Source organism: Protopterus annectens, chromosome 6.part1 (genome assembly GCF_019279795.1).
Source record: "Protopterus annectens isolate FY-2018-M chromosome 6.part1, PAN1.0, whole genome shotgun sequence".
Classification (NCBI taxonomy): domain Eukaryota; kingdom Metazoa; phylum Chordata; order Ceratodontiformes; family Protopteridae; genus Protopterus; species Protopterus annectens.
Genome location: NC_056738.1, coordinates 388,593,932 through 388,620,077, shown reverse-complemented (window position 1 = coordinate 388,620,077; position 26,146 = coordinate 388,593,932). Strand labels below are relative to the sequence as shown.

Genomic DNA, 26,146 nt, shown 5'->3' with positions numbered 1-26,146 from the left:
GGGCCACTGGCACAAGAATTTGCAGAGTTATCGTCAAATTAGCACACGCCTACATAATATTCACTTGTTCATGTCATAGGTTTACCTTCAAACCATTATCTTGTCCATAATTTCTACTGACTTCAAGTGCTTGTGAATTTGAAATTTGAAGCTCTTAAATTTTCTTACTTACACAGTCTGCTCTATTTTCTCTCTCTTCATGCAAGTGTGATTGATTTGTCAATATTAATAACCCATTTAACTATTCACCCTTTCTAGCAGGTCTTTTACCTCCATAACTTTAACTATACTGTCACAGCCTCCGTGTGTTTATGGAGGCCCTGTGGCAGCCACTATACTATAATACACCCCATAGGATATATATTCTACAGTCTATACTCTAGTCCATACAATATATTTTCTGTTTCTCTCCCATTCATTATCTGCAGACTAGCCGTTATTCCCCTAAAGTTCCCAGCAGCTAATTTCTGGGACACTGTTAACTAGCCTGTTACAGAGGTAGTGTTCCACATTTAAATGCGGATCTTATCCCAAAATAAAGCTACTTATAGTTCCTGCAGCTAGGAACATGGTCTCAAATGAAGCAACCACTACAGTCTAAGCTAGGACGTCTTTCTTGAAGGTGATGAAAAAGTTGTATACCTACCATAATGCTAGATTGTCACCATACCCTTTCCTACATCCTTCAGGTTTTATACAGTGAACCAGGATAAATATTCATAAACTACTAGTGTGCTCTCTGATGTTTTCGTTTCTTGTGCTGCCTTAGCTCTAGCTGACAGAGATCTGAAGACTCTTTTGTTGCAAAACATTAGACATAAAGAGGAGAAACCAGGCATCAAACTTCTTCCGGACTACGTTTTTCTAACCTTACTCCAGAAGGTGATGAAGCTGGAACTCCAGTCTCATATAGTCCGATCATCTGACTAATAGTGAGCATTTAGGCAGTGCAACACTGACTCTACCCAGCATTCTGCTGGTGTGAACTCATGGGTACCTGCCATTACCAAATCTTACCAATAAAGTTATGTTTAAAGTTAGAAATATAATAGCAAAAATAGTCTAGTTATCATACATATACATAAAAATGTCCACACACACACACACACACACACACACACACACACACACACACACACACAACCTGTATCCTGTAATATCAATAGCCAGCTGTACAACAAAAACAGCTACTGTGCTTTATTTTAAGCAGCTTGACTTCCTGATGTTCAGTTTCAATCTTTTCTGTGCAACTGCATGTGCTTTTCCACGTTGTTAGGAAAATTATGGCTCTCTCCCTCTCTTTCTATATCAGCTTTGAAAGTACTCAAACTATACACAGAGGCAATCATTTTCTAATAAGGTAATACTGACATGATCACCTTTACCACAGTAGAAAACTTTTTTTTTTTTTTTAATTAACCGTCATCTTGAGTTACAAATTTGTTTTTAGAAAGGTTCATTTCTTTAAAGGCAGTTTTCATGTAACTTCACTAAATGTCCATATCAGCATTATGCTGTTGCAACAACAGTTCTTTCCGTTTTTCAGTGTCTGGATTCCTGAAGTCCAGAAAGTACAGTTTTGTACCTACCATAAATGTAGATGTTCGAAGATCCACATTGCTGCAGTCCTTACACTTGGGTAGTCCGCTGTCCTCGGTCGGCCCGAATATCAAAGTATTAGGCTGGCGTCGGTCAAAGCATAAGACTGACATCAGGTCGTCAGGGTACAAATGCGCATGACCGACGTCATATCCTCAGTCTTTTCTTGCCCCAGATGTCAGAAGACCCTAAAAAGAAAGGTCACAACCAAAAGACAGCAAACAACAACCAACCACCCTAGTACTAATCATATGTACAATATATACAATATCCACAAAATGTACAACCCCAACCCACACAACCGTCTCTAACTACAGAGGGAAGGAGGGAGGGTAAATTGGACTGCAGCAATGTGGATCTTGAACATCTACATTTATGGTAGGTACAAAACTGTACTATGTTCTTCATCTCACATTGCTGCAGTCCTTACACTTGGGTAGAATCCCAAAGCAGAGGTAAGGGAGGATGGCAAAACTATAAAGCAGTAGGAGCAGCCAAAATGCCCTGTAAAATTGCAGTGGCAAAACCAGCCCTAGATTTAGAGTAAAGTGGAAGGTGGTAATGCTTAGAAAAGTATGCACTGAACTCCAAGTAGCTGCCTCCAAAATATCTTTAGTTGCCACCCCTTAAAAAGCTCTAGAAGTGGCAGTAGCCCTAGTGGAATGAGGCCTAATTCCAGCTGGAATCTCCTTACCATGATGGGAATAACAGAAAGCAATACAAAACCCAATCCACTTAGAAATAGTTTGTTTTGACACAGGCTTGCCCTGAGAACCCAAAGCAAATGAAACAAATAACTGCTGAGACTGCCTGAACCCTTTAGTTCTGCTCAAATAATATCACAACTGCCTGTGTATATCCAAAGTGTGCAAAATCTTTTCCCCTTTATTTTGGGGGTTTGCATAAAAAGTAGGCAAATGAATAGTTTGGTTTAAAGCCACACTAGAAACCACTTTAGGCATAAAAGAAGGATTAGTGCGTAAGATACCCTATCCTTATGGAAAATTAAGAAAGGCTCAACCGCCATAAGGGCCTGTAATTCAGAAACCCTTCTTGCAGAGGTAATGGCCAACAAAAAAGCAGTCTTCCATGACAAGTATTTCAACTCAGCAGTAGCTGCAGGCTCAAAAGGTTGTAGAGTGAGTTTCTCCAACACAAAATTGAGATCCCAAGCAGGAGTAGGAGCTCTCCGTGGGGTCTTATATTCTTTGCCCTCTAAGGAATTGCTTAAACAAAGGATGAGAAAACAATGGTGGGTCACAGTCATAGTGAGCAGAAATTGCTGCAGCATGAACCTTAATAGAAGAGAAGGACAAACCTTTGTCCAGTAACTCAGTAAGATATTGAAGAGCCACACTTAAATTAGGCTTAGAAACATCAAATTCCTTTGCTGTACTCCAAAATAAAAATCTCTTCCATTTATCTGCGTACACTTTCCTTGTACTAGGCCTTCTGGCCTCCAAAATAACATTCAAAACTTGCTCTGGAAGCTGAGACCCTCCAGGGTTTAAAACAGGATATGCCAGGCTGTTAGGTGAAGAGAGTGAAGTTTGACATTGAGTAAATGACTGTTCTCCTAAGACAGAAGGTGTGGAATCGAAGGTAAAGGCCATGGAGGCTCCCGTACCAGACTTCTCAGTAATGGGTACCAGTGCTGTCGAGGCCAATCTGGAGCTATTAAAATCATCTTTGGCTTGTCCTGTCTGACCTTCAGGAGTACCTTTGGGAGGAGAGGCAGAGGTGGAAAGGCATACACATGAAGATTGCTCCAATTGAAGGAAAGAGCATCCACTTTCCAAGCTGTGGGATGAAACCTTTTTGTGCAAAACTTTGGCAGCTGGTAGTTTTGTGGAGAAGCGAACAGATCTATGTCTGGAGTTCCCCATAACACTGTCAATTTCTGAAATACATGAGGATCCAATTTCCACTCGTGGGGATCCATAATTTGTCTGCTCAACACATCTGCTAAGGAGTTCTGTGCTCCCGGCAGAAACCTTGCCTGAAGATTCAGCTGTAAACTGAGAGCAGTCTCCCACAGAATCATTGCTTGTCTGCATAGAGGATAAGAATGTGTTCCCCCTTGCTTGTTGATGTACCACATGACAGTTGTGTTGTCTGTTAGAACCAACACCTGCCCTGGAAGAAGTAAATCCTTGAAAGCTATTAATGCAAATTGGACTGCTAACATCTCCTTCAAGTTGATATGTAGATGTTGAAGTCTGGCAGGCCACGTGTCTTGTACCCACTTTCCGTTTAGATGAGCTCCCCAAGCTTTGTCTGAGGCATCTGTCGTTAGAAGCTGACTTCGCCTCTGGCGGGTCACAGAGAGTCCCTTGTTTAGGTGACATTCCTGAGCCCACCACAAAAATTCCTTTTGAATGCAAGGTATTATCTGAATGACAGTGTCCATATCTTGGCAGTGCTGTGTCCATACATTTTTGAGATACCATTGTAGCTTCCTCATATGCAGTTTGTAATTGGGAAGCACCAGAATACAAGATGCCATGAACCCCAAGGCTTGAAGGACTGTCCTTGCAGTCAGCCTGGACTGATGAGACAATTGATGGAAGTAAAGAGAAAAATTCTGTTGTTTGTCCGGGGTCAAAAAGGCCATCTGGGATGCTGTATTCAGTCTCACACCCAGAAACACATGTCCTGAGAGGGTACTAGACTGGACTTTATTTCGTTCACAGAATACCCCAGGCATCTTAGCACTGCTATCACATATTGTAAATGATGAAGAAGTTCGTCCTTTCCTTGGGCCAGAATCAGGCAATCGTCCAAATAAGGATAGATCTGTATTCCTCTTAGCCTGAAGAAAGCTATCACTGGAGCCAGAACCTTCGTGAACACTCTGGGCGCAGTAGATAAGCCAAAGGACAATGCAGAGAACTGATAATGAGAAGTCCCAGCCCGAAAACGCAGATACTTCCTGCAACTTAGCCTGATAGGAACATGAAGGTAAGCCTCCTTGAGATCCAGAGTCACCATCCAGTGATCTTTGCCCAGCAGAGGTAAAAGCTGTTATAGCGTCAACATTTTGAACTTGGGAATGTCCAGATAAGTGTTGAGGATAGATAAATCCAAAATTGGTCTCCACGTGTTCCCCTTCTTTGGTACCAGGAACAGGCGAGAATAAAATCCTAGGCCCACTTCTGGCAGAGGGACCGGTTGTATGGCCCCTATTTGGAGCAGCAGAGAAATTTGTTTGTGAGCCTCTAGTCTTTGCTGAGGAGGAACGACCGGCATGCCTTTGAAAGGAGGCAAGGTATGGAAATAAAACCTGTAACCTTGGTGTATGATATCCAATACCTATCTGTCTTGGGTAATCAAACTCCAGTTTTCCTTGAAGAGTGCCAACCTTCCTCCCAAAGGTGCTGCCAGGCAAGAAGGATCTGGCAGCTGAAAAGGTAGGTCATTGGGCCTGTTTCTGAAGGACTGGCCCCTGCCTCACCTGAAGATTGTGCAGGAGAACTCCCTGTTCTAGGTCTGAAGGAGCTCTGACCTCTGCTCCTACCACGTCTGGATCTACCCCTAGACTGTGAATCATAAGAAGGTCGTCCACCCCTTAGCAGGCCAATTCCTACTAAACTTGGAGGCTGGACTTGCAAAAAATCTTTAACAGCCTGCATAGACTTAGCCTTATCTTCCATTTTCTTTAAGACTGACTCCACAGGTGAACCAAACAACACATCAGACTGTAAAGGAGCATCCAAAATCCTTGTCTTAACATGGTCAGATAAATTCTGATCCCTCAGCCAGGCGTGCCTGCGAAGAACTGACCCAGTGGCAGCCACCCTAGACGAGGCTTGTACAGCATCAAAACCACATTGTAAAGAATGCTTACCCACCTGTTCAGAGACATGTACCAAATCTTGTAATTCTTTACACTCAATGCCTTCCGCCAGAGCATCCACCTTAGACTTCAATTGAGAAAGAAGATAGTTTGATATTTCAACATGTGAAACTGGCAATTCAAAGCCCTCATAGCTAAGGTGGAAGAAGTATAGACTTTCTTTCCCCATCTATCCAAAGCTCTGGCCTCTTTATCTGGAGGAACCGGATTTTTTACAACAGAGGCCTTGACACCCTTAGGTCCCTGACTAACAGTTTCTGGGTCCGCCCTAGGACTCTTATAAAGATATTTATGAGCCTCAGGTACCCTGTAATACCTATCCGGTTTAACAGGAGCAGGAGGCAAAGAATCAGGATTAAGTGAAGCCTCTGCAAACACATCTTCCACAACATCCAGAACAGGTGGTATAGCCAAAGGCCTATGTTGGGGTAAAAGCAAAAATTCCCTAAGCCTTTTCCTGGAATCAGAGAAGTCCTGACCTTCCCACTTAAAATGTTCCCTCATGGAATGAAGAGTCTCTGAAAAGAAAAATCCTCTGGAGGAGAAGCAGAAGGAGTCGAATCATCTGCATCAGAATCTGAATAAGGAGAGTACTCCTGCAAGTCTTCAGCCAAAGACTCTGAAATATCTGAAGCCTGCTCAAAACTCCCCAACTCTGGTTCCACCCTAGGCCTCTTATCAGGAGGGGGCAAAGAACCTCTAATCAAAGTAATTAAATCTTCTGCCATTTTAAGCATGTGCTTCTTGGGCACAGATCCTGAAGAACTAGGAGTGACACCAACAGAAGCTAAACCTGGCCTGCCTCTGGGAGAAGCCTTGGAAACAGAAGGAGAGGGCCTAACCACCCTAGGAATGGAGGGGAGTACAGTAACTTGAGAAGCCCCTTCAGCCTGACCTGCCTCCTGAGAGGCCACATCCTGCAAAATCAAAGTCTCTCCCTGGGACTCCAGAGAAGCCTCCGGTGGAACCACCGGTTCCACTGACGCCTCTAAAGAACCGGCGTCCGGTACGGACGACTCTTCCTGCCTGGGTTTAGCTGCTTTGTCTTTGCGCTTCTTCGAAGAAGCGGCCGGAGCATCCGGCGGCATCTTATAATTGCACCGCTTCGAAGACCAACCTGGCACAATCTAACCTTCGCAATAGTGCGCATTGAACCTAGCACAAAGCGACACCCAACAACGTCGTGCTCAGGCCCCAAACAAGGAATACACAAAGTATGGTAATCTCTATGCGTATCTGTTTCCCACAAGAAATACAGTTATTCACTTTTTCTGACATCCGGTAAACCACTGAGGCAAGAAAAAACTAAAATATTCCCCAACGGGGTACTTAGCCAACTTTGACTCGGTCTGAAACTCCGACTTCGAAAAATTTCAGAACGCCGAACGGCACTTGCAACGCTGCTTCTGCATCGGACCATGCAGCAAAAAAGACTGAGGATATGACGTCGGTCATGCGCATTTGTACCCTGACGACCTGATGTCAGTCTTATGCGCCTTGACCGACGTCAGCCTAATACTTTGATATTCGGGCCGACCGAGGACAGCGGACTACCCAAGTGTAAGGACTGCAGCAATGTGAGATGAAGAACATCCCTATATGCTGACAGGTTCAGATCTAGACTGAGCCTTCCTATTCAGTGACCACTTGTTCCCGAATGACTACCCACTTTCAGTGACCACTTGTTCCCGAATGACTACCCACTTTCACATCAGAGATCCAGTTTTTCCTCACAGTTTCACAACACTGGGTCCAAAACCGTTTTTCCTCCAGTCTGTTTCTGTACTGGCTGCATGTCACCTCTCCCTTGGAGAATGTCTTGCCTTTTTAACATACAGCTTAAGCCACACTGGTTATCTTACTGGTTTTCAACCATCTCCTCTACAAAATTTACTTAACCATGCTCCACAGCATATTCTGCGTAATAAAATTTGAAATCCTCAAGCTGGCTCCGTTTAACAAAAAGACTGAGTCCTGACTGCAATCCAGCACTGAAGATGTTGGGGGAGTATGGTGGAAAGGTGTGGTGTTCTGTTGGCTCACCCATTTCAGAAGGAAAGGATGGATTTCTGTTTGTGATCTGTCACTCCCCCTGTGATGAGGACATATTGTAAATGCAAGGCAAAGTGACATTAAATATGGCATTAGTGAATAGGATTAAAGCGGACTGATTATACTTGCAATAGTGCATGTGACAGCAGCAACTGTACACAGTCTGGGCATTAAATCCATCATACACTCTACACAACAGCACATAAGACACTGCAAGAAGTTTCAGGTCTGCACTCTTCACAAACCTGCATATAGCTGTAATGGTTCAAACTCCAGGGCTTGGTAGTACCAGGGATAATAATTTAAGAATAATTGGAACAAAGCAGTAGATGGTTGGCTGCAGAGCCTCTTTACAACATTAAAGTCCTATCAATCTTCCAAGCTATGGTCTAGACCTTTTTTCATTTCATCAAAAAAATCATAACTTCTGCAATTTAGTGAGCTGATGAGCTCAACTAGCAAATGGAAGTATATATCCACTATCAGCAAAATCTATGAATTTGAAAATGCCACTAAAGTACTGTGGGATTTGAATCCCCTCCCCCCAACTCCACCCAGTTGTACAATAATTAGCCTTTCATACACATCAGTGAAAAGCAGCAACACTAACCAGTGATATGTTCCTGTGCAGCAGAACCACTGCCGCCCATTTTCCCAGCAGCTCTCTGGCAAAGACATATTGAGTTGTCATTTAATTACTAAAAAGCACTCCAACCACCATGCCAACGAAAGCAAAAAAAGGTTGAAGTAAAATAATGCAAGGCCATGGAAATCCCCGCAGGCAGTCTATCCTGCGCAGACATCATTAGTCTAAAGTCCTAACAAGGGACACAGCATAAGCATGCTGGGGAGAACAAAAGGAAAGGGAACTGGCAGTCAGAAATGCAGAAAAAAAAACTTACAGTAGTCTGAGCTGCAGCCAGTGCAACATCTGCCATGTACATAACTGCATTATTTCTTGGAAGAAAAAAAAAATGCTTAGCCAAACTTGCTTTGCTTGGCAGAGCTATCAATAATCTATACATTGTGAACACTGACCTACCTTCTGCTTATGCTTTTCAAAAGTTGCTTCCAAGGAGTCCATTTGAAACTGCCTTTGCTGTCTTTCTTTCTTCAGTTTATCCAGTTGGGCTTCAAGCTCCTGAATTTTCTGTAGGGCTTGACTGGGAAGCCCCATCTTCCATTCTTCCCTCGTCCAGCTCATTGTATAATCTTAACCTCCTAGGTCACCACAAAGCAGTAAAAACACAAAAAATGTCATCAGAAAACATCTCCTTTTAAGTCTTAAAATGCAGTGTCAGAGAGGCCCCCTTTTTATTCCTAAACAGAGTAATTTTATAATCAGAAAAAGAATACAATTAAAATAAAATAGGTTATGATGTTATGCCATGATGTGACAAAATACAAGAACTCCACTCATTAAAGCAGTTTTAAAATTTTTAAACAATTTTTGGTATGCAGGGAAAAATGACTTGCTTGAAAGAGTACAAATTTTAACAGCTGGCATGTTTGCTGTTACTCAGTGAATACAAAGAGCATTTCAAGGGCTGTTATATAGCTATGCAAATTCTTAGAGTATGTTACACAAAAACTAAGCCAACACTAACTTGACCTCCTTTAAGATCTTTCTGAAAGATTCACTCAGTGGCATTGCATGTGTACCCTGCCTACCTTATGTAACACAAGCATGTTAAACAAGTACAGCACAGGTTAACCACATTCTGACATTCCCATTAGAAGAAAAACTGTAATTTTTAAGAAGCATGTAGAAACTGCCATTCCAACTTACAACCTTTGTACTGTAGATATATTTTTATCTGATAACCATCTGTAAATGTTCTATTCATGATTATACTATGGGAACTTATCTATTAAAGTATACAAACGTTGCATTACCTATATAAAATGGTATATGTGGCTTCTTACTGAAATATCAGCACTCATAATGCAAAAAACACAGAAAATGCAAGAGAATGACAAATATTCTCCTTTACACTTCTTTTTTGCAGGGACAAGCCCCCTCATCCCCCCCCCCCCCCCAAAAAAAAAATTACTAACTTGGAGATCAACATACCTCAAAGAAAAGGGGAATATGCCAAGAAACAGTTATTTTGGACTTCATATACCAAGGTTTTTTTTTAAGCCGTTCATTCAGTCTCAGCATTACAAGACCAACCAAAGTGGGTCCCAACGGTTACCATATCTACTTGATGTCGTTGCTTTTCAGTCATTACATAATATACTACCACTGCAGAAGCTTTTCACCACACCATTCCACTGAAAACAGGCTCTGCACAACTGGACTTTACTTGTCAAGTTTGTTTGTGTGCGTCTTTCGGCTTTTCCCGGTTAGGGGTCGCCACAGTGAAACTCCGGTCCGCTAATGATTGGCAGTAGAGTTTTACGTGTTGGCTTGCCGGGCCTAACGCACAGCCTTCAACGAAGGAACGTCCATTCACGCATGTCACCACACAGAAGACTCTCTGAGAATCGAACGGGCAACGTCTAACCGTGAAGCGACAACGCTACCGCAGCACCACCACCGCAGTATACTTTACTTGTCAAGTAATTCATTAAATAAATATAGATAGATATTCAAACATAAAATTACACTATGAACACAAGCAGAGTCACAGTGTAAATAATTATGGGTCATAGGGTAAGATAATAAGTTCAAGGTCTTTTGGTCTTGAAGGAGCCCTTAGCTGCAGATCCCACCCACATTGTAACTTCTAGGTGCCTGTGTAGTCATCCAATTCCTTCTTGAAGGTATGAACTTGGGTATAACAGAGACAGGGAAGTTTAGTCCTTAGGTGTAATAATCCAAGATATAAGCAAGCTTAAACTTCTGTAACTAACCAGTTATCCCATATTTTAGATGAATTATTCATCCCAATGACATTAAAACAAACTACCAAAGAAAATTCCCCTTAAAACAACTACCAGTTTATTTATCTTAAGTAAATCACTCAAAGAAAATTATGAGAGTATAGCACATTAAACATCAGAAAACAAACCAGTGAAAATATTCCATCTACCCTGTACTAACTTAAATATTGCTTTCAAGCTCTGGTATAACACTGGACATTCCAAGAGACAGAGAGAGCTTAAATGAGATTTTACCCATACAAGCAGATATACTGTTTGCCTAGAAAGATATCCAGTGATCACTAAAACCCAACAGATGCCCCAAATCGCCTCCCCCCCCAGGTCGCTACCAAGTGTGCAACATGAACATAACTTTGTAAACTCAAAGTATATTCATATCTATTCAGGTTAAGCATTTGTAAGACGTGTAATTCCATAATCAACTAGCAATTCCAAGTGTATATATGGTTTAATATTGAACTTCAGGTTACCTTAGGTGAACAAAAAAACAAATTGTGTGTCTGTCTGTCTCTGTCTGTATAGGATTCTCACTCATCCTGGTTATCACATGGTTATCATTCTTACAAAATTAAAACCCAGGCAATCTCCATTAAATAAATACTGTAGAAAAGCATCAATCCTGAGAAAGCTTATGCTATCAGGCTATGGGCAACAGAAACTAAAGGTGCACACTAAATGAGTCATCTTAGAACATATAAAAAGGCACCCCAATAACCCCGTATGATTACTGAAAAAACAGGCAGAAAAGGCTTGCATAAAATCATCCTAAGTCAAACCTTCTAAATCCAAGGTTCATAATTAACAGCTTATAAATCTTCATAAACATTCTCATTTACAACATAAATATTTACTAGCATACAATTACCAGGAAAGTCCAACTGGGTAAGAGCTTATTTTTAGCAGAGACTCTGGGAGAAAAGCTCCAAAATATCAAACATTTTAAGAAAAAGAAGTTATGTACTTACCATAACGTTCCATGTGAGTTGTTCATCTCGCCTTCATTCTTTACTGATGGGTTCGGAGCCAATCCCTCGGCTCCAAGTTGGCACCTACTACAAAGCTCAAGGATTTCAAGTAGCTCGAGGCCAAGTCCCTATCCCATGATGCATCTTGAGTTACCTCAGATCTTGTTTGCGGAGTACACCATATGTCATTCTATAAAGTATAGAAGGGATGAGTGACCAGGAAGGACCTAACATCTCGGTCTTCTGAGAGCCCAGGAGGGGGTAGGAGGCAGGGACGCAAGAATGAAGGCGAAATGAACAACTCACATGGAACGTTATGGTAAATACATAACTTCTTTATGTGAAGTTGTTCTATCTCGCTGTTCATTCTTTACTAGAAGCTCCATCTACCTCGAGTGGCTCATGGGAGTATATTTCTCAGGATCGTGGATCCAAAGGAGACCCTCTCAACTTTGTAACGAGTGATAAAGGTATGAGGTTTTGACGAAGTGGCTGCTGCGGAAATGTTATCAATAGGACGTCTGGCAGAAAAAGCAGAGGATGTTGAAACTGCTCTGGTTGAGTGAACTTTAATTTTATGCTGTAACGGCATATTGGCAGCTGAATAAGCAAAGGTGATACAATCAGATAGCCACTGGCATACCTTTCCTGGAATCTGAAAATGAAACAAAAAGCTGGTCTGATTTCCTGAAGGCATTTGTTCTATCCAAATAAAATCTGAGCTGTCTGAGAACATCAAGTTTGTGCAGCATGTACTCAAAATTGTTGGAGTGGTTGGGGAAGAAAACTGGCAAATAAATAATTTGGTTGAGATCAGTTTCAGTGCAAACTTTGGGCAAACAACGCTTGAAGCTCTGACACTCTGCGGGCAGAAGTAATAGCCAATAAAAAGATGGTTTTCCAAGACAAAAATTTGAGGTCACATGAAGAAGCTGGTTGAAATGGAGGAAAAATTATGCACGAAAGCATAAAATTTAGATTCCATGGAGAACAGGGAGATTTCACAGGAGGTCTAATATGAAAGGTCCCTTTGAGAAAGGCTTTGGATAATTTGTGTGACATAATATTCAACCCTTCAAATCCAAAAGGAAAGTTAGAGATGGCAGCAAGTTGAACACAGCTTGTTGCTGCTGCGGCTCCTTTAGTGAAGATCATGGTCAAGAATTCTAGTAGAGAGGCCATAGGGGCTTGGTAAGGACTAATATTGTTTTTAGAGGCCCATATAGAATTTTTTTTTCCATTTGCTAAGATACAGCATCCTCGTAAAGATTTTGAGAGAGGATAAGAGAATTTGCTTAGTCTCATTGGACAGGGTATGGAACCTGGCTATGATGGGAGCAGACAAGCTGTCAGTTTCAGAGACTGCAGAGAGGGATGAAGTTCCCTCGACAAGAGCGTCAGAAGGTCCGGAACTGGGTCCAGAATCCAGGGGTCCTCCAAAAGATGAAGTGGAAGGAAGGGGAACCAAATCTGGCAAGGCCAATGAGGAGCTATTAGAATGATAGTCCTTCCCAGGGCTTCAGCTTTCTGTAATACCTTGGGTATCAACAGGATTGGTGGGAATGCATAGAGGAGACCTGGGGGCCAATCATGAAAGAGTACGTCCCTTGGGGCTTCTCCCAGAGGGAGAATCAGGGCAAAGTAGTTTCTGCATTTGGTGTTCATGTGACTGGCAAAAAGGTTGCAGCAAGGCTGGCCCCACCTGTGGAATATCCTGTCCGTTATATATGTCTTGAGGGACCACTCGTGGGGCAACAAAATTGCTCTGCTCAGCTTGTCTGCTATCACGTTGGATTTCCCCAGGATGTGCACTGCTAACAGAAAGAGCTGGGTGGATATAGCCCACTGCCATACTCTTAGGGCCTCACGACAAAGGGGGTAGGATCTGGTTCCTCCTTGTTTGTTCAAGTACCAGACCACTGACATGTCCATCTGAATCGCAATCGTACCCAGAGAAAGGGAGTCCTGGAAGTATTGCAACTCCAAAAGTACTGCTCTCATGTCTAGACACTGATATCCAGATATGTCTAATGATTGGTCCACGTGCCTTGGGCTGTCCTTTCCTGAAAATGCCCCCTCACCCTATCAGGGAAGCATCTGTGGTCACTGTGGCCGCTGGTGGGGGTAAGAGAAATGGACGTCCTATCGTAACATGAAGTGAGGTCAACCACCACTGACTATCCTTTTTGCAGGAATTTTGTGATCATTATCATATGAGATATGGGGAGCTCTTGCTAAGACCATTGAGTGAACAGCCATTGCAGTATCCGCATATGCATACGACCCAGTGGTATGGCCAGAATTGCTGCTGCCATCATTTTTAACAATTTCAGAAATTCCGATGCTGGTGCCTTGTTTTTGGATATTAGAATGCGGACATGCTGATGGAGAAGTAAGACTCTTTCTACTGGAAGTCTTAGCATGGTGGTGGTGGTGTCCAGTTCTGCTCCGGTAAAGACAATATGCTGCGATGGCGACAAGGCAGAATTTTCTGAGTTTATTGTAATGCCCAGCTGGTTGCAGAGTAACAGAGTGGATTCCCTGGCCTGAACAAGTTGATGCCTGGTGGTGGTGGTGAGGAGCCAATCGTCTAGGTACAGAAACACCTGGAATCCTAAACGTCTCAGGTGAGCTGTGACCACTGCCATGCATTTTGGTGAACACTCTGGGGGCTGTAGTGAGACCAATGGGCAGGGCTCGAAACTGGTGATGATTGGCTCCCAGCCGGAAGCACAGATGATCCCTAGATGGCCTGGCCATTTTTATATGTTGTAGTACGCATCCTGGAGATCTAACGAGCACATCCAATTGTATTTCCCTAAGAAGGGAAGTATTGACAGAAGCATGACCATCTGAAACTTCTCTTTTTTTTTTCAGATTTGTTTAGTCTGCTGAGGTCCAATATAGGTCTCCAGGCCCCTGTCATTTTTGGAACTAAAAAGAATCTTGAGTAAGTTCCGCTGTCTGGTCTGCTGGGACAGGTTGGAGGACTCTCTTAGCAATGCCTGGACCTCTACTGTTGCTTGTTCCCTGTAACTGAGTGGAATGTCCGGGATTTTTGTCGGTGGAGGGGTTGTGGAAAATGGAATGAAGTATTCTCTGGAAATGATACTTTGAACCCAGACTACTTTGAACCCAGACGCCTGGTTCAAAATAACAAATGACTACTGGGTATAAAGATAAGCGACCCCTGACTGCTTCCAGAGCAGGACAGTCGGGCCTCCTTTCAGGAGCGCTGGTAGGACTCCCAAAGAAGTGATCTCTGTCTCCCTGGTTTTGTGGACACCTTCTGCTATGAGGGCGGCGTCTTCCATTATTGCCCCCCCCCACTGCCCCTGGTGGGGGTTCACCACGTGTATCCTGAAAGGCTCCTTGGGCTTTTCGGAACATTTTCCCTCCTTTTTGACACTTGGGGGAGGGTCTGGTACGGGTGAAAAAACAGACTCCAATGGCAGTGTCTTTCCCTCCTGCTCACACCTGCTTAAACTTTCCTTAACTTTGGGCCCGAAAAGGGATAAGCCATCAAAGGGGGTATTCACAAAGGATGACTTGAAGGGCTCCGTGAAGGAACACAAGCGCATCCAGGAGCGTCTCCCAAGAGCAACTCCTGTACCTGCTGCCCTACTTGTTCCATCAGCTGCATATGAAATGAGGCACATGGACATGTTCACTATGGAGTTGAGGGTAGCAAGTTGGGAGGCAACTTTGTCTGTAGCTCCTACAGCTACTGTACCCTAAAGAGCATCTCCCAGCTCTTTAAGGAGATCTCTTTGTAGTCTTGTAAAATGGGTTGAATAGTTAAGTGAACGGAGTGCAAAAAAGTTGCTGAACTAAACATGCGCTTCCAGTATCAAACCATGATCCTGAAGTCTCTGTTAGGAGGATGGATAAACGAGGAAGTTTCAGACATTTCCTTTTTGGTGGCTGCCGCCACCACCATGGCATCAACTGGCACACCTTTGGTCGAGAAGGATTTATCTTGGAGGGGTAGATATGAACTTATTAGGCCTCCTAGGGACTGAAGACTCCCACACCCTTTGTGAGACCAGCTGCATAAGCTCATCGAAGGGCGGAAACACCCAATAGGTGGACGGCTGAGGCCCCAAAAGCCTTCAGGAGAACAGACTCATCCTCAGTATGGTTGGTGGACTGCCAGTCGCCCTTCTGCCTAAGGATTTCAAGTATCTCTGCAAATGAGATATCCTCAGAGGGGGACCGTAAGGACCCTTCTGATTCATCCAAGTCAGTATCAGATGTAAGAGAGACTCCTGAGTGGAGTCGAAATGTTTCCTCTTACACACACTCTTCCTAGGAATCGCATCAGTGGGAGCTTCTGGCGAGGTCTCGGAAGAGCATGGGCCACCCAATGGGGCTTCCTGAGGCTCTGGGTCTCTGTGCTTAGCTAGGATCTGTGAAGCAGAAGCAGACACAGGCACTTTAGGGGATGAAGAAGCCAGACCTGAAGTTAAGGAAGTCTTGGGAGACATAACTCTCCTCATGGCTTCGAAGGCACCCCTGTTCCGATGCGAAGGGACAAACGGATCTGAGGAAACTGTCGATACCCCCGACACTGGGACAGTGGGTTCCAAGCCCAAGGGAGGAGCAGAGGTCATCCGAGCCAAAGCCCCGAGGGGCAAAGTCAGAACCGACAAGTCAGTTAGACTATCCACCCTGGACCCGACCAGAGAGTGTTGGCTCCTAGAGTCCTCGATTGGCGCAGAGGACGTCAGAGTGAACGGAGCCGAAGACAATGGAGCAGGCATTGGCTCCTAAGGCTCCACAATCAGCAAGTCCGAATCCTCTGGCTCCGGAGGACCAGTATGGCTCGGAGGAGGAAAAGATATAGCTAGCATAAGGGTCTTCGGCTCCGAAGCCTCCTGGGTCAGAGCCGATAACAATTTTGCAAAGGCCGGTGCCTGTAGAAGCTTCTGCACCACCCAATCCACATGCAAATCAGAGAGGCTAATAGAAGACCGAGATGAACAGACCAATGGTACCGACTGAAGCAGTGGCTATTTAGGAATTTCGGATACCGGTTCCAAAACCGGGGACCGGCCCTGAAAAGAATAGACAGTCAGCTCCAAGACCTGTGAAGCCGATGTCACAGACTCTTGACTTTTTCGAACCCACAGAAGTATTGGAGGACTTACTAGATCCATCCTGGTCACTCAAAGCCTCCGGGAAAGAAAGTTTCAACAAACCCCTGTCAATGAGCTTCCTCTTTCTCTCTTGGAGGACCAGAGAGGAAAAGGAATGGCATATGGAACAGGTTTCTTTTAGGTGCAAGGCACCTAAGCAGTAGACACAACATGCTAGTCAGTAACAGACATCATCTGCCCACATTTAGGGCATTTTTTAAACCCTGACTTAGGGTGTTTGTCCTTGTCATCAGCCATAACAGAAATGGACACACCCAAAAACAGCAAATATAAATTAGCCTTCTAATAAAAAAAACAGGCTAACTATAATCATGCACACACACAAGCCTTTTAAACTAAGGCTAACTACAACCATTAATAAGCCTTCTAATAAACAACAGGCTAATTATATGCACACAAGCCCTCAAGTTAAGGCTAACAAACACACACACACACACACACACACACACACACACACACACACACACACACACACACACACACACACACACAAATTAACTAAGCAGGTTATCTTTAAGAGTTATAAAATACTAAGAACAAATGTGACAAAGGGTCGCTGAATAAACAATTTCTAAATCAGAAAATTTTAAATAGGGCCTATGAAGAAAAACGAGGCCAAATATAAGGCTATAAAAAAGCCCACAAGGGAAGGGAACACTACAGATAAAGCTTTAAGAGCTTATCTAACCTAAATATCTAACTATTCTAACAATAAAATTTCCAAACAGTTTTAGAAATATAAAAGTAATAAAGTTTTTACTGGTCCGAGCTAGCAAGAACCTCCAATCAGTTGCAGTGGCAAACTAGATCTGGGATAACTCAAGGTGCATCATGGGATCAGGACTTGGCCTTGAGCTACTTGAAATCCTCGAGCTTTGTAGTAGGCAACGACTCGGAGCCAAGGGATAGGCTCGAACCCATCAGTAAAGAATGAACGGCGAGATAGAACAAACTTTACATCAATAATTTTACAATCTTCAAAAATACAAAAAAATTGCACTAACTATACCAAATTAGACAAAATATGAAAACACTAGTTAAGAAAACATGCACGTTGTATGACAATTTAATATTAAGAGAAATTTTACCCAGTTTATAGAGAAATTAAAGGTAAATTAGTAGAATACAAACAGGAACTGCAATACGAAGTGAGATTGAATATATATGCAATACACTGAACGTGACTCGAACAGAACTGCACCAACATTTTGATGAAGTATTCCCTCCTGCCAAACACTCATAAGCTAAGCAAAGCACAAAGTCTATTTACCATCAAACCCATTTTGTTACAGCTTGAGCAGCCTTTTGGCACTGGAAACACAAACTTTCCACAACAGAAATGATCTGAAACAGAAAAATAATGCCCCAAGCACAAAAGGGTGAAAAGTGAATTTTGAGCACACTTTGCAGAAAGGCACCCCCACCCCGAAGTTATACATACACTAAAATCCATTTTGCACCACCTCAGACACATAAATTTCCCAACAAAACAAGTGAACTACTGCAGGTGCACACAGCCAAATAATATACAACTTCTGCACACATTCAAGTTAATATTGTAAATATACTAGTTGTACCCTTTATTTGTTTCCAAGTACATCTAGTTCTTACAGCATACACCATTATCAAAATTCCCAAGAAATTTATAAAGTAGCTTTTTTCATAAATATGTTGTTTTACACGTGTTGCTAACAATGTGTAGTACATGTAAGCACTACCTTTTATTATGTGCCACTATTTTTTCAGGACTAAGTGTATTTTCTAGATCACTGAATTTGCAAAGCTTCCATATTGTAAATATAGAATTGGAATTCAACTTCATAACTAGACAGAGGATGTTAATAAATACGGCAGTCATCCCAAGTATTTGAGCATGACTAGGAGGAGTCTGCATAAAGTTGGGATGTTCTCACAGTAACCACATTTACATACTTATCATAATACTAGATATACTTGGAGAAATCAGTGCCACGCATGCTCATTTCATAGGATGTTACTAGGCTAATGGCCCTACTACCCTTTCAAGCCTAACCAAGTAATAGCCTTATTTCCACAAGGAGTTCCTATCGCTCCTGTCCAAGAGGGACACAGGTGGGACCCCGGGGTGAATTTACAGTTCCCCATCCAATCGTCCAGACTGCATTTGAAGAGGGCCAGTGAGGTGCTCTGTTTGACATGAAGTGGGAGTCTGTTCCAAAGGTGTGGTAACCTCTTGGAGACATATCTGTCCCTCAAGCAGGTTCTATTAATGTCACATACCAGGTTAAGGTCTTTAGAGAGAGTAACCAGTGTACCATTTGACTTACAGATATGAAACATTTCCAATAAAAGCAGGGTCAGAGATTGCCTTGTATGCAAGGCAGAGATTACCTCTGAGTAGTCTGTATGAAACAGAATAAAGTGATTTCAGATTATCCACATAGGACAGATGCTAAAGACCTAGAATTTTCATTGCGAGGAACCTTTGTGGTCTCTCCAACTGCTGCAGGTGCTTGGAAAGGTACATACAAAAAGGGGCATTGTACTCTATTAGCCTGATGAGGGAAAGTACAGGGAGGTTATAACTTCTTTTTTTTCTGGAGGCAAAGCCCTTACTTATGAGATAAGCAATATAGAATACCCTTCTTACCATTATGTAGACATGGTGGTCAAAACTGAGGTTGTCGACCTGTGTGTCCAGGTGTCTCACTACTGAGTACTTAAGGTGTTGCTATTGATATGGTAGTTAGCAGGAACATACCAAAAGGGATGATGATACATTTTTTTGCATTGAGTTTAAGGCCATGACTTTGGCACCGTTCATTTGTTTGTGCAAGACCCTCTTGCAAGATGCTGACATCATTTGGAGATTCTATGACCACTCCCAGTTTGTAGTAATCAGCAAACCGTCAGCCACAGACCTTTGGTTTTTGCTTGTACTTTGGAGAAATAGATTCCAAACAGTAGAGGTCCCAGGACTCACCCCTGTGCAACATCACTTGTTACAGGTCTGCTGTTGGAGGTGGATTCCCCTATTTTGACTATATGGGTTCTATTACTGAGCCAGTTCGCGACCCTTCTAACAAAACAAGGGTTAAATCCTAGCCAGATGAGATTGTCAATGATGCCTATGTGGGAGATAGTGTCAAATGCCTTGGTTAAGTCTAGGTAGGCTGTATGCACAATTTTCCCCTCATCCACGACCTTGGTGACTGTCTCAAAGAAGTCCACCAGGTTTAACAGGCATCATCTCCCTTTGACAAATCCAAACGGAGTAGGGTCAAGTGTTTGGAGATTACCTTTACCTTTGTTGATAAGGCCCATGATGATTCACTCCATGGCCTTGCAGATAAGGCCAGTCAGGTTAATAGGTCTATAGTTTCCAAGGTCAGCGGAAGCACCACCTTTGTGCAAGGGAATAACAATGGCCATTTTCCATTCAGTTGGTACAAAGCCGGTGCATAGACTAGGACTGAAAAAGAGTAGCAAATGGTGCTGCTTTCTCTTGCTGGAGTCCATGCAGGATGAAGCCTGGGATGTTATCAGGTCCCACAGATGTTGTGTTCCTGGCCTTAGAGAGGGTGTTAATGACCTGCTCTTTAGAGCTACAAAGGTAGGGGACAGGTGGTAGAGATGTCATGGGGTACATGTGGGGGGGTAAGGGAGTGAAGTCTTTCACAGAACCTGTTGGCCAACAGGTTAGCTATCACCACAGGCTCAGTATATACAGTATCATTAACTTTTAGTTATGTACTTACCATAACTTTAGATGTTTGGGATCCATCTTGCCTACATTCTGTACTGATGGGCTCGGAGCCGATCCCTCGGCTCCGACTCGGCACGCTATGCTATAGAGCGAGGCCTCTTATTGGCTGAGCTATTTCTTATCCCAGGATGCACCACCACGAATCCCCCAGATCTGGTTTGTCCGCATTCATGCACACATGCACCACTTGTTTATATAACACTGTTAGATGTTTCAAGATGAAACAACAGGATTCGGACCTTCTGATATCCTCTGATCTCCAAGGAAGGGGAAAGGAGGGTGGGTTATTGGGAATGTAGGCGAGATGGATCCCAAACATCTAAAGTTATGGTAAGTACATAACTAAAAGATGTTATGTGATCCTATCTCGCCTACATTCTGTACTGATGGGACAGCGTCCCTAGCACCTAAATCCTGGGTGGCTCATTGGAAAACACTCCTGAGCACTGTGGAACCAAATGAAGCTCGTCCTCTAGATGCCACATCCAATTTGTAGTGGGAAATAAAAGTGTGCGGGGAAGACCATGTAGCCGCAGCACAAATGTCACTAATGGCAAGCTTAGAATGAAATGCTATCGAAGTAGCCATAGCCCTTGTAGAATGAGCTTTGACAGAGGTGGTAAGCTCTTTGTTAGAATAAGAATAAGCTTGAGTAATACAGTCCCTGATCCATTTGGCAATAGTGACCTTTGTGACAGCTTTGCCCAATTTATTGTCTGCAAAGGATACAAACAACTGATCTGTTTTCCTTGTTTGTTTGGTCCTGTCTAAATAAAAACGCAACTGCCTGTGGACATCTAATGTGTGGAATATGAATTCCGCTTTGTTAGAATATTTCGGAAAAAGGACTGGAAGTTCTAAGGATTGTTGTAGGCAGAAACTGGAACAAACTTTAGGGACAAAGGAAGGATTTGGCCCGAGAGATGCTCTGTCTTTGTGAAAAACCAAGTACAGGGGTTTTACAGACAAAGCTTGAAGCTCTGAAACTCTTCTGGCAGAAGTAATCGCCACCAGAAAAGCAGTCTTCCACGATAGAAATTTTAGATCACATGTAGCTGCCGGTTCGAAGGGGGAGGAAGTTAAGGCGCGTAACACTACATCGAGATCCCATGGAGGAGCAGGATGAGAAATCAGAGTTCTTAAAAGCGCAGCACCTTTCAAGAAGGTCTTACACAATCTGTTGCTCATTAAAGGTGGGTTTATAGATTCGTGAAAATTGGAAATCGCTGCCAATTGAACCTTGATGGTAGAGACTGAAGAGCCTTGATTGAAAAGAGAAGTTAAAAATTTTAGTACTTCTGCCACGGGAATAGTGATGGGATCCAGGCCCCGGAGTTGAGCCCAAATAGCAAATCTTTTCCATTTGCTAGAATACAGTTTCTTTGTAGCAGACTTATGGGCCGAAGATAATGTGTACAACCTCTGGATCCAATGTATGACTCCTGACTATAGTCGGAAGAGGAGGAGCCAAGCCGTCAATTTTAAGGTGTGCAGGGACTGGTGGAATAGTCCCGACTGATGAACCAGAAGGTCTGGGATCTGATCCAGGAACCATGGACCTTCCAGAGCATATTTCCGAAGATAGGGAAACCATACTTGACGAGGCCAGTAAGGAGCAACTAAGATCATTTTGCTCCCCAAGAGAGATGCCTTTTGGATCACCCTGGGAAGGAGAGGAACTGTGGGGAAGGCATAAAGCAAGCCGGTGGGCCAAGGACGGGCTAGTGCGTCCTTGGGGCTCTTCCCCAGAGCCGGGGTTAGGGAGAAGAATTTTTTGCACTTCGCATTTAGTGGAGTCGCGAACAGGTCGCAATAGGGAACTCCCCATCTGCTGAAAATCTGACTTGCAACTGTCATGTTCAGAGACCATTCGTGAGGAGAGAGGATGGTTCTGCTCATCTGTTGGCTATCACATTGGACTTGCCTGGGATATGAGTAGCCACTAGAAAGCGTTTGGTCGAGACTGCCCGGGATATGAGTAGCCACTAGAAAGCGTTTGGTCGAGACTGCCCATTCCCAGACTCTCATGGCCTCTCTGCAAAGAGGATAGGATCTGGTCCCTCCCTGTTTGTTCAGGTACCAGACAACTGACATGTTGTCCGAGTGAACGGCAATTACGCCCTGAGGGAGGTAATCATGAAGGGCTTGAAGGGACAGAAGCACCGCCCTCATTTCTAAGATGTTGATATGAAGTAGGGTCTCTTCTGGGTGCCATTTGCCTTGGACTGACCTGCCCAGGGAATGCCCCCCTACCCCATCTGGGAGGCGTCCGTGGTCAAAGTGGCCGCAGGAGGAGGTGGAACAAAGGGTCGTCCCTGATCCAGACTGGAGGGCACTAGCCACCAGCGAAGGTCCCGTTTGCATGTTTCCGTGATCCATATGAGGTGACTGAGAGGGAGTTCCTGAAAGGACCACTGAGCTGAAAGAAGCCACTGGAGAATTCTCATGTGCAACCTTGCCAAGGGGACTAGAAGAACCGTGGCAGACATGGATCCCAATAGCTGCAGGACCATTCTGGCTGGGGCTTTGGACATGGGAAGTAAGGCTCGAACTTGAGTCTGTATGGTTTGTATTCTGTCTGTAGGTAGATAGACCCGCATTTGGTTTGAGTCTATCTCTACCCCTATGAATCTTATTCGTTGAGATGGCAACAACACAGACTTTGGCCAATTGAAGGTGATTCCAAGGGAATTGCCCAGAGATATAGTGGTTTGTAGGCTCCGCAGTAATAGATGCTTGGAGGTGGCAGTTAGGAGCCAGTCGTCTAGATACGGAAACACCTGGAATCCTAGACTTCTCAGGTGAGCAGTCACGACTGCCAAACACTTGGTGAACACCCTGGGGGCTGTGGTGAGAAAAAAGTGCAGCGCGCGGAACTGAAAATGACTGCCTCCTAGGCTGAAGCGCAGATGTCTCCTGGACGCTTGATGTACCATGATATGGTAATAAGCGTCCTTGAGATCTATGGAGCACATCCAAACACCTTTCTCCAGCAATGGGAGAATGGTTTGTAGGGTGACCATTCGGAACTTGGACTTTCTGACTGAACGGTTTAGAATGCTGAGGTCCAAAATGGGCCTCAAGTCCCCGGTCTTTTTTGGCACCAAAAAGAATCTTGAGTAAGTCCCTAATCCGATCTGGTCTACGGGGACCGGTTGGATGACTCCTTTTTGCAGCAGCTTTGAAACTTCTGAGGCTGCAGTATCCCATTGACTGGGTGGCGGGTCCAGGATTTTTTTTGGACTGAGGTGGGGAGTGAGAGAAAGGGATGGTGTAACCTCCGGCGATAATTCGAAGCACCCATCGGTCCTGAGTGATACCTTCCCAGGCTTTTAGGTGCTTCGAAAAACGACCCCCGACTGGCTCCGGAGCTGCACAGTCGGGCAATCCCTCAGGGACTGTGAAAGGCTGAAGAGCCACGAAAGGACTCGTGGTCTTCAGTGTTGCGAGGGCCTCTGCCGCCTCTGGGATGGCGTCTTCCGGAAGAATTTCCCCCTCCTCTGCCTCTGGAAGGGGGATCCTCCTGCTGAGAGGGGTAAGGCTTCTGAGATCTACGGAACCACATTTTCCCTCCTCTTTTAGTCTTGGGATAAGGCCAAAAGGGAGTGGAAAATCGTGCCCCTACGGCAGTCAGAGTCTTACCCTCCTGTTCGCAGCGAGTCAGTGTGTCCTTTACCTTAGGTCCAAACAGGGAGGACCCATCAAAGGGGGCGTCGGCAAAGGAAGACTTAAAGGCCTCCGCGAAATGACACAGGCGGAGCCAGGCTCGTCTCCGTAGAGCAATGCCTGTACCCGCCGCTCTACTCGCCCCTTCAGCCGCATAAGAAATGAGCCTCATGGGCGAGTTTGAAATGGACGACAGTGTAGCCAGCTGAGAGCCAACCGTCTGGGCCAGCTCCTCAGGCAGGTTACCCAAGAGGGTATCGGAAAGTTCTTTAATCAGATCCCTCTGAAATCTAGTAAAGTGCGTAAGGTAGTTCAAGGACCTTAATATAAAGGCTGCTGAACTTAGGGTGCGCTTTCCGTATCGATCCATGCTCCTAGACTCCTTATTAGGAGGATGGATGGACGTCGAAGCCTCTGCTACATCTTGCTGGGTAGCAGATGCCACCACCAAAGCATCTACAGCCACACCTTTAGTTAGAAACTCTTTTTCAGGGGGTGCCGAGAGGAACTTATTCGGACGAGCAGGCACCGGTTCCACAGAGTCTGGGTGTTCCCACGCCCTTCGACAGATCAAATCCAAGAGCTCGTCGAAGGGCGGAGACACCCAGGAGGCGGAGGGCTGAGCCCCGAAGGCCTTAAGGAACACCGACTCATCAGCAGAAGGGGGTTTGGACTGCCAGCCGCCTCGTTGTTTAAGGGCTTCCAGGATGTCTGCAAAGGAGACATCATCCGAGGACGACTTAGGGGACCCCTCTGCATCATCGAGGTCAGTGTCTGATGCAAGAGACTCATCAGGGAAGTCAATGTGCTTCCTCTTGCACGATCTTTTCCTGGGGGTTTCTTCCGAAGAAGCTTCAGAAGGACCTCCAGGAGGGGGGGAAACCCCAGTAGGGGTAACCTCAGGCCCCAGGGCTCCGCTGTCTAAGGATGGGGGGACTGCCAAAGACCCAGTCTCTGTATGCAGGGAAGGAGCTGGGGAGACCATGGAGGTAGCCAAGGATGATTTGGCTAACGCACTCCTCATAGCCCTGAAGGCGGGACCACCAGAATCCTGGGAGGGTCCCACCTCCGTGGCCACGACAGTAGACGGCACTCCCGCAGCCGACGCACCGAGAGGGAGACTTGGGACCGAAAACATCAATCCCGAAGCATCCCCCCCGGGGCCGACGGAAGAAGTCCGCATACCAAACTCAGACCCAAGAGCCGGAGTTGGAGTAAGGGTCGGGCCCGACCCTAAAACCTCCACCGGTTCCACCAGCACCGGCTCCAACGGTGCCGAGGCTATTGGAGGAGGAACCATAGTAGGGAGGTGGACCATCGGCTCCGAAGCCGAATGGGCTGGAGCCGAAACTAGCTTTTGGAACACCGGAGACTGGAAGAGTCTTAGGAGCACCCTGTCGATGTCCGAATCAGACATTTTGGATGATACCGATCGGGTCCGAACCGATTTCTCCATCGGCTCCAAAGGACTAGGGGACCGGCTCCGAATGGATTCTATAATTATCGGCTCAGAGGGAGATCTCAAGGTAATTTCCCTTGGTGCCGAGGACTTCGGCCCGAAGGGAAGAGTCTGAGCGGCAACCCTCATCGGCTCCAATATCAGTGGAGCCGATGAAGGTGACTGCCTCGATGCCCCAGTCCTCGGCTCCAAACCAGAGGGTCGAGACTGGAGGCATCGAGGCAGACCTTTCCGCCCTCGGCTCCGAAGTCCGTGGAGCCGATGGAGAAGTCTGCCTAGGTTTTTTGGCAGTCTGTTCCGACTGACTGGTCGGAGCCGACGCTTTCTTCTTTTTTGAAGGAGAGGAAGATAAAGCCCCTCGAAGGATGGCTTAATTAACCCCTTAAGGATTAATTTGTTTTTCCTCTCCTGGAGGACCCTTGATGAGAAGGCGTGACACACGCTACATGATTCTTGTAGGTGCTTGGCGCCTAAGCAACAGACGCACGAGGAGTGGTCGTCCGTTATGGACATCTTATAACCACACCTCGTGCACTTTTTAAACCCGGAGTGTCTATGCTCTTTGGACATGACTAATTTAGATAACACACCTGTCTAAAGAGAAACACACCAAAACTTAACAGTTTAAGAACAAAAAATATAAAGTTTTTTTTTTTTTTTTTGTTATAACCACAATACAGTTGTACAAAAAAAACCACACAGAAGAGAGAGTCAAGACCCTCTAACTTAAACGGGTACTTGACCCACAAATAAAAC

General features: G+C 44.7%; 1 protein-coding gene across 1 annotated transcript in view; it reads right to left on the bottom strand.

Moving 5' to 3' along the window:
• The window catches only part of LOC122805296 (centromere protein F-like), a 566,537-nt gene that overhangs the window by 464,009 nt on the left and 76,382 nt on the right, over positions 1-26,146 (bottom strand). Inside the window, exon 2 of the mRNA XM_044075384.1 lies at positions 8,550-8,728. Coding sequence (XP_043931319.1) covers positions 8,550-8,711 — 162 coding nt within the window. The 5' untranslated portion in view covers positions 8,712-8,728. The remainder of the gene's footprint in view (positions 1-8,549; positions 8,729-26,146) is intronic.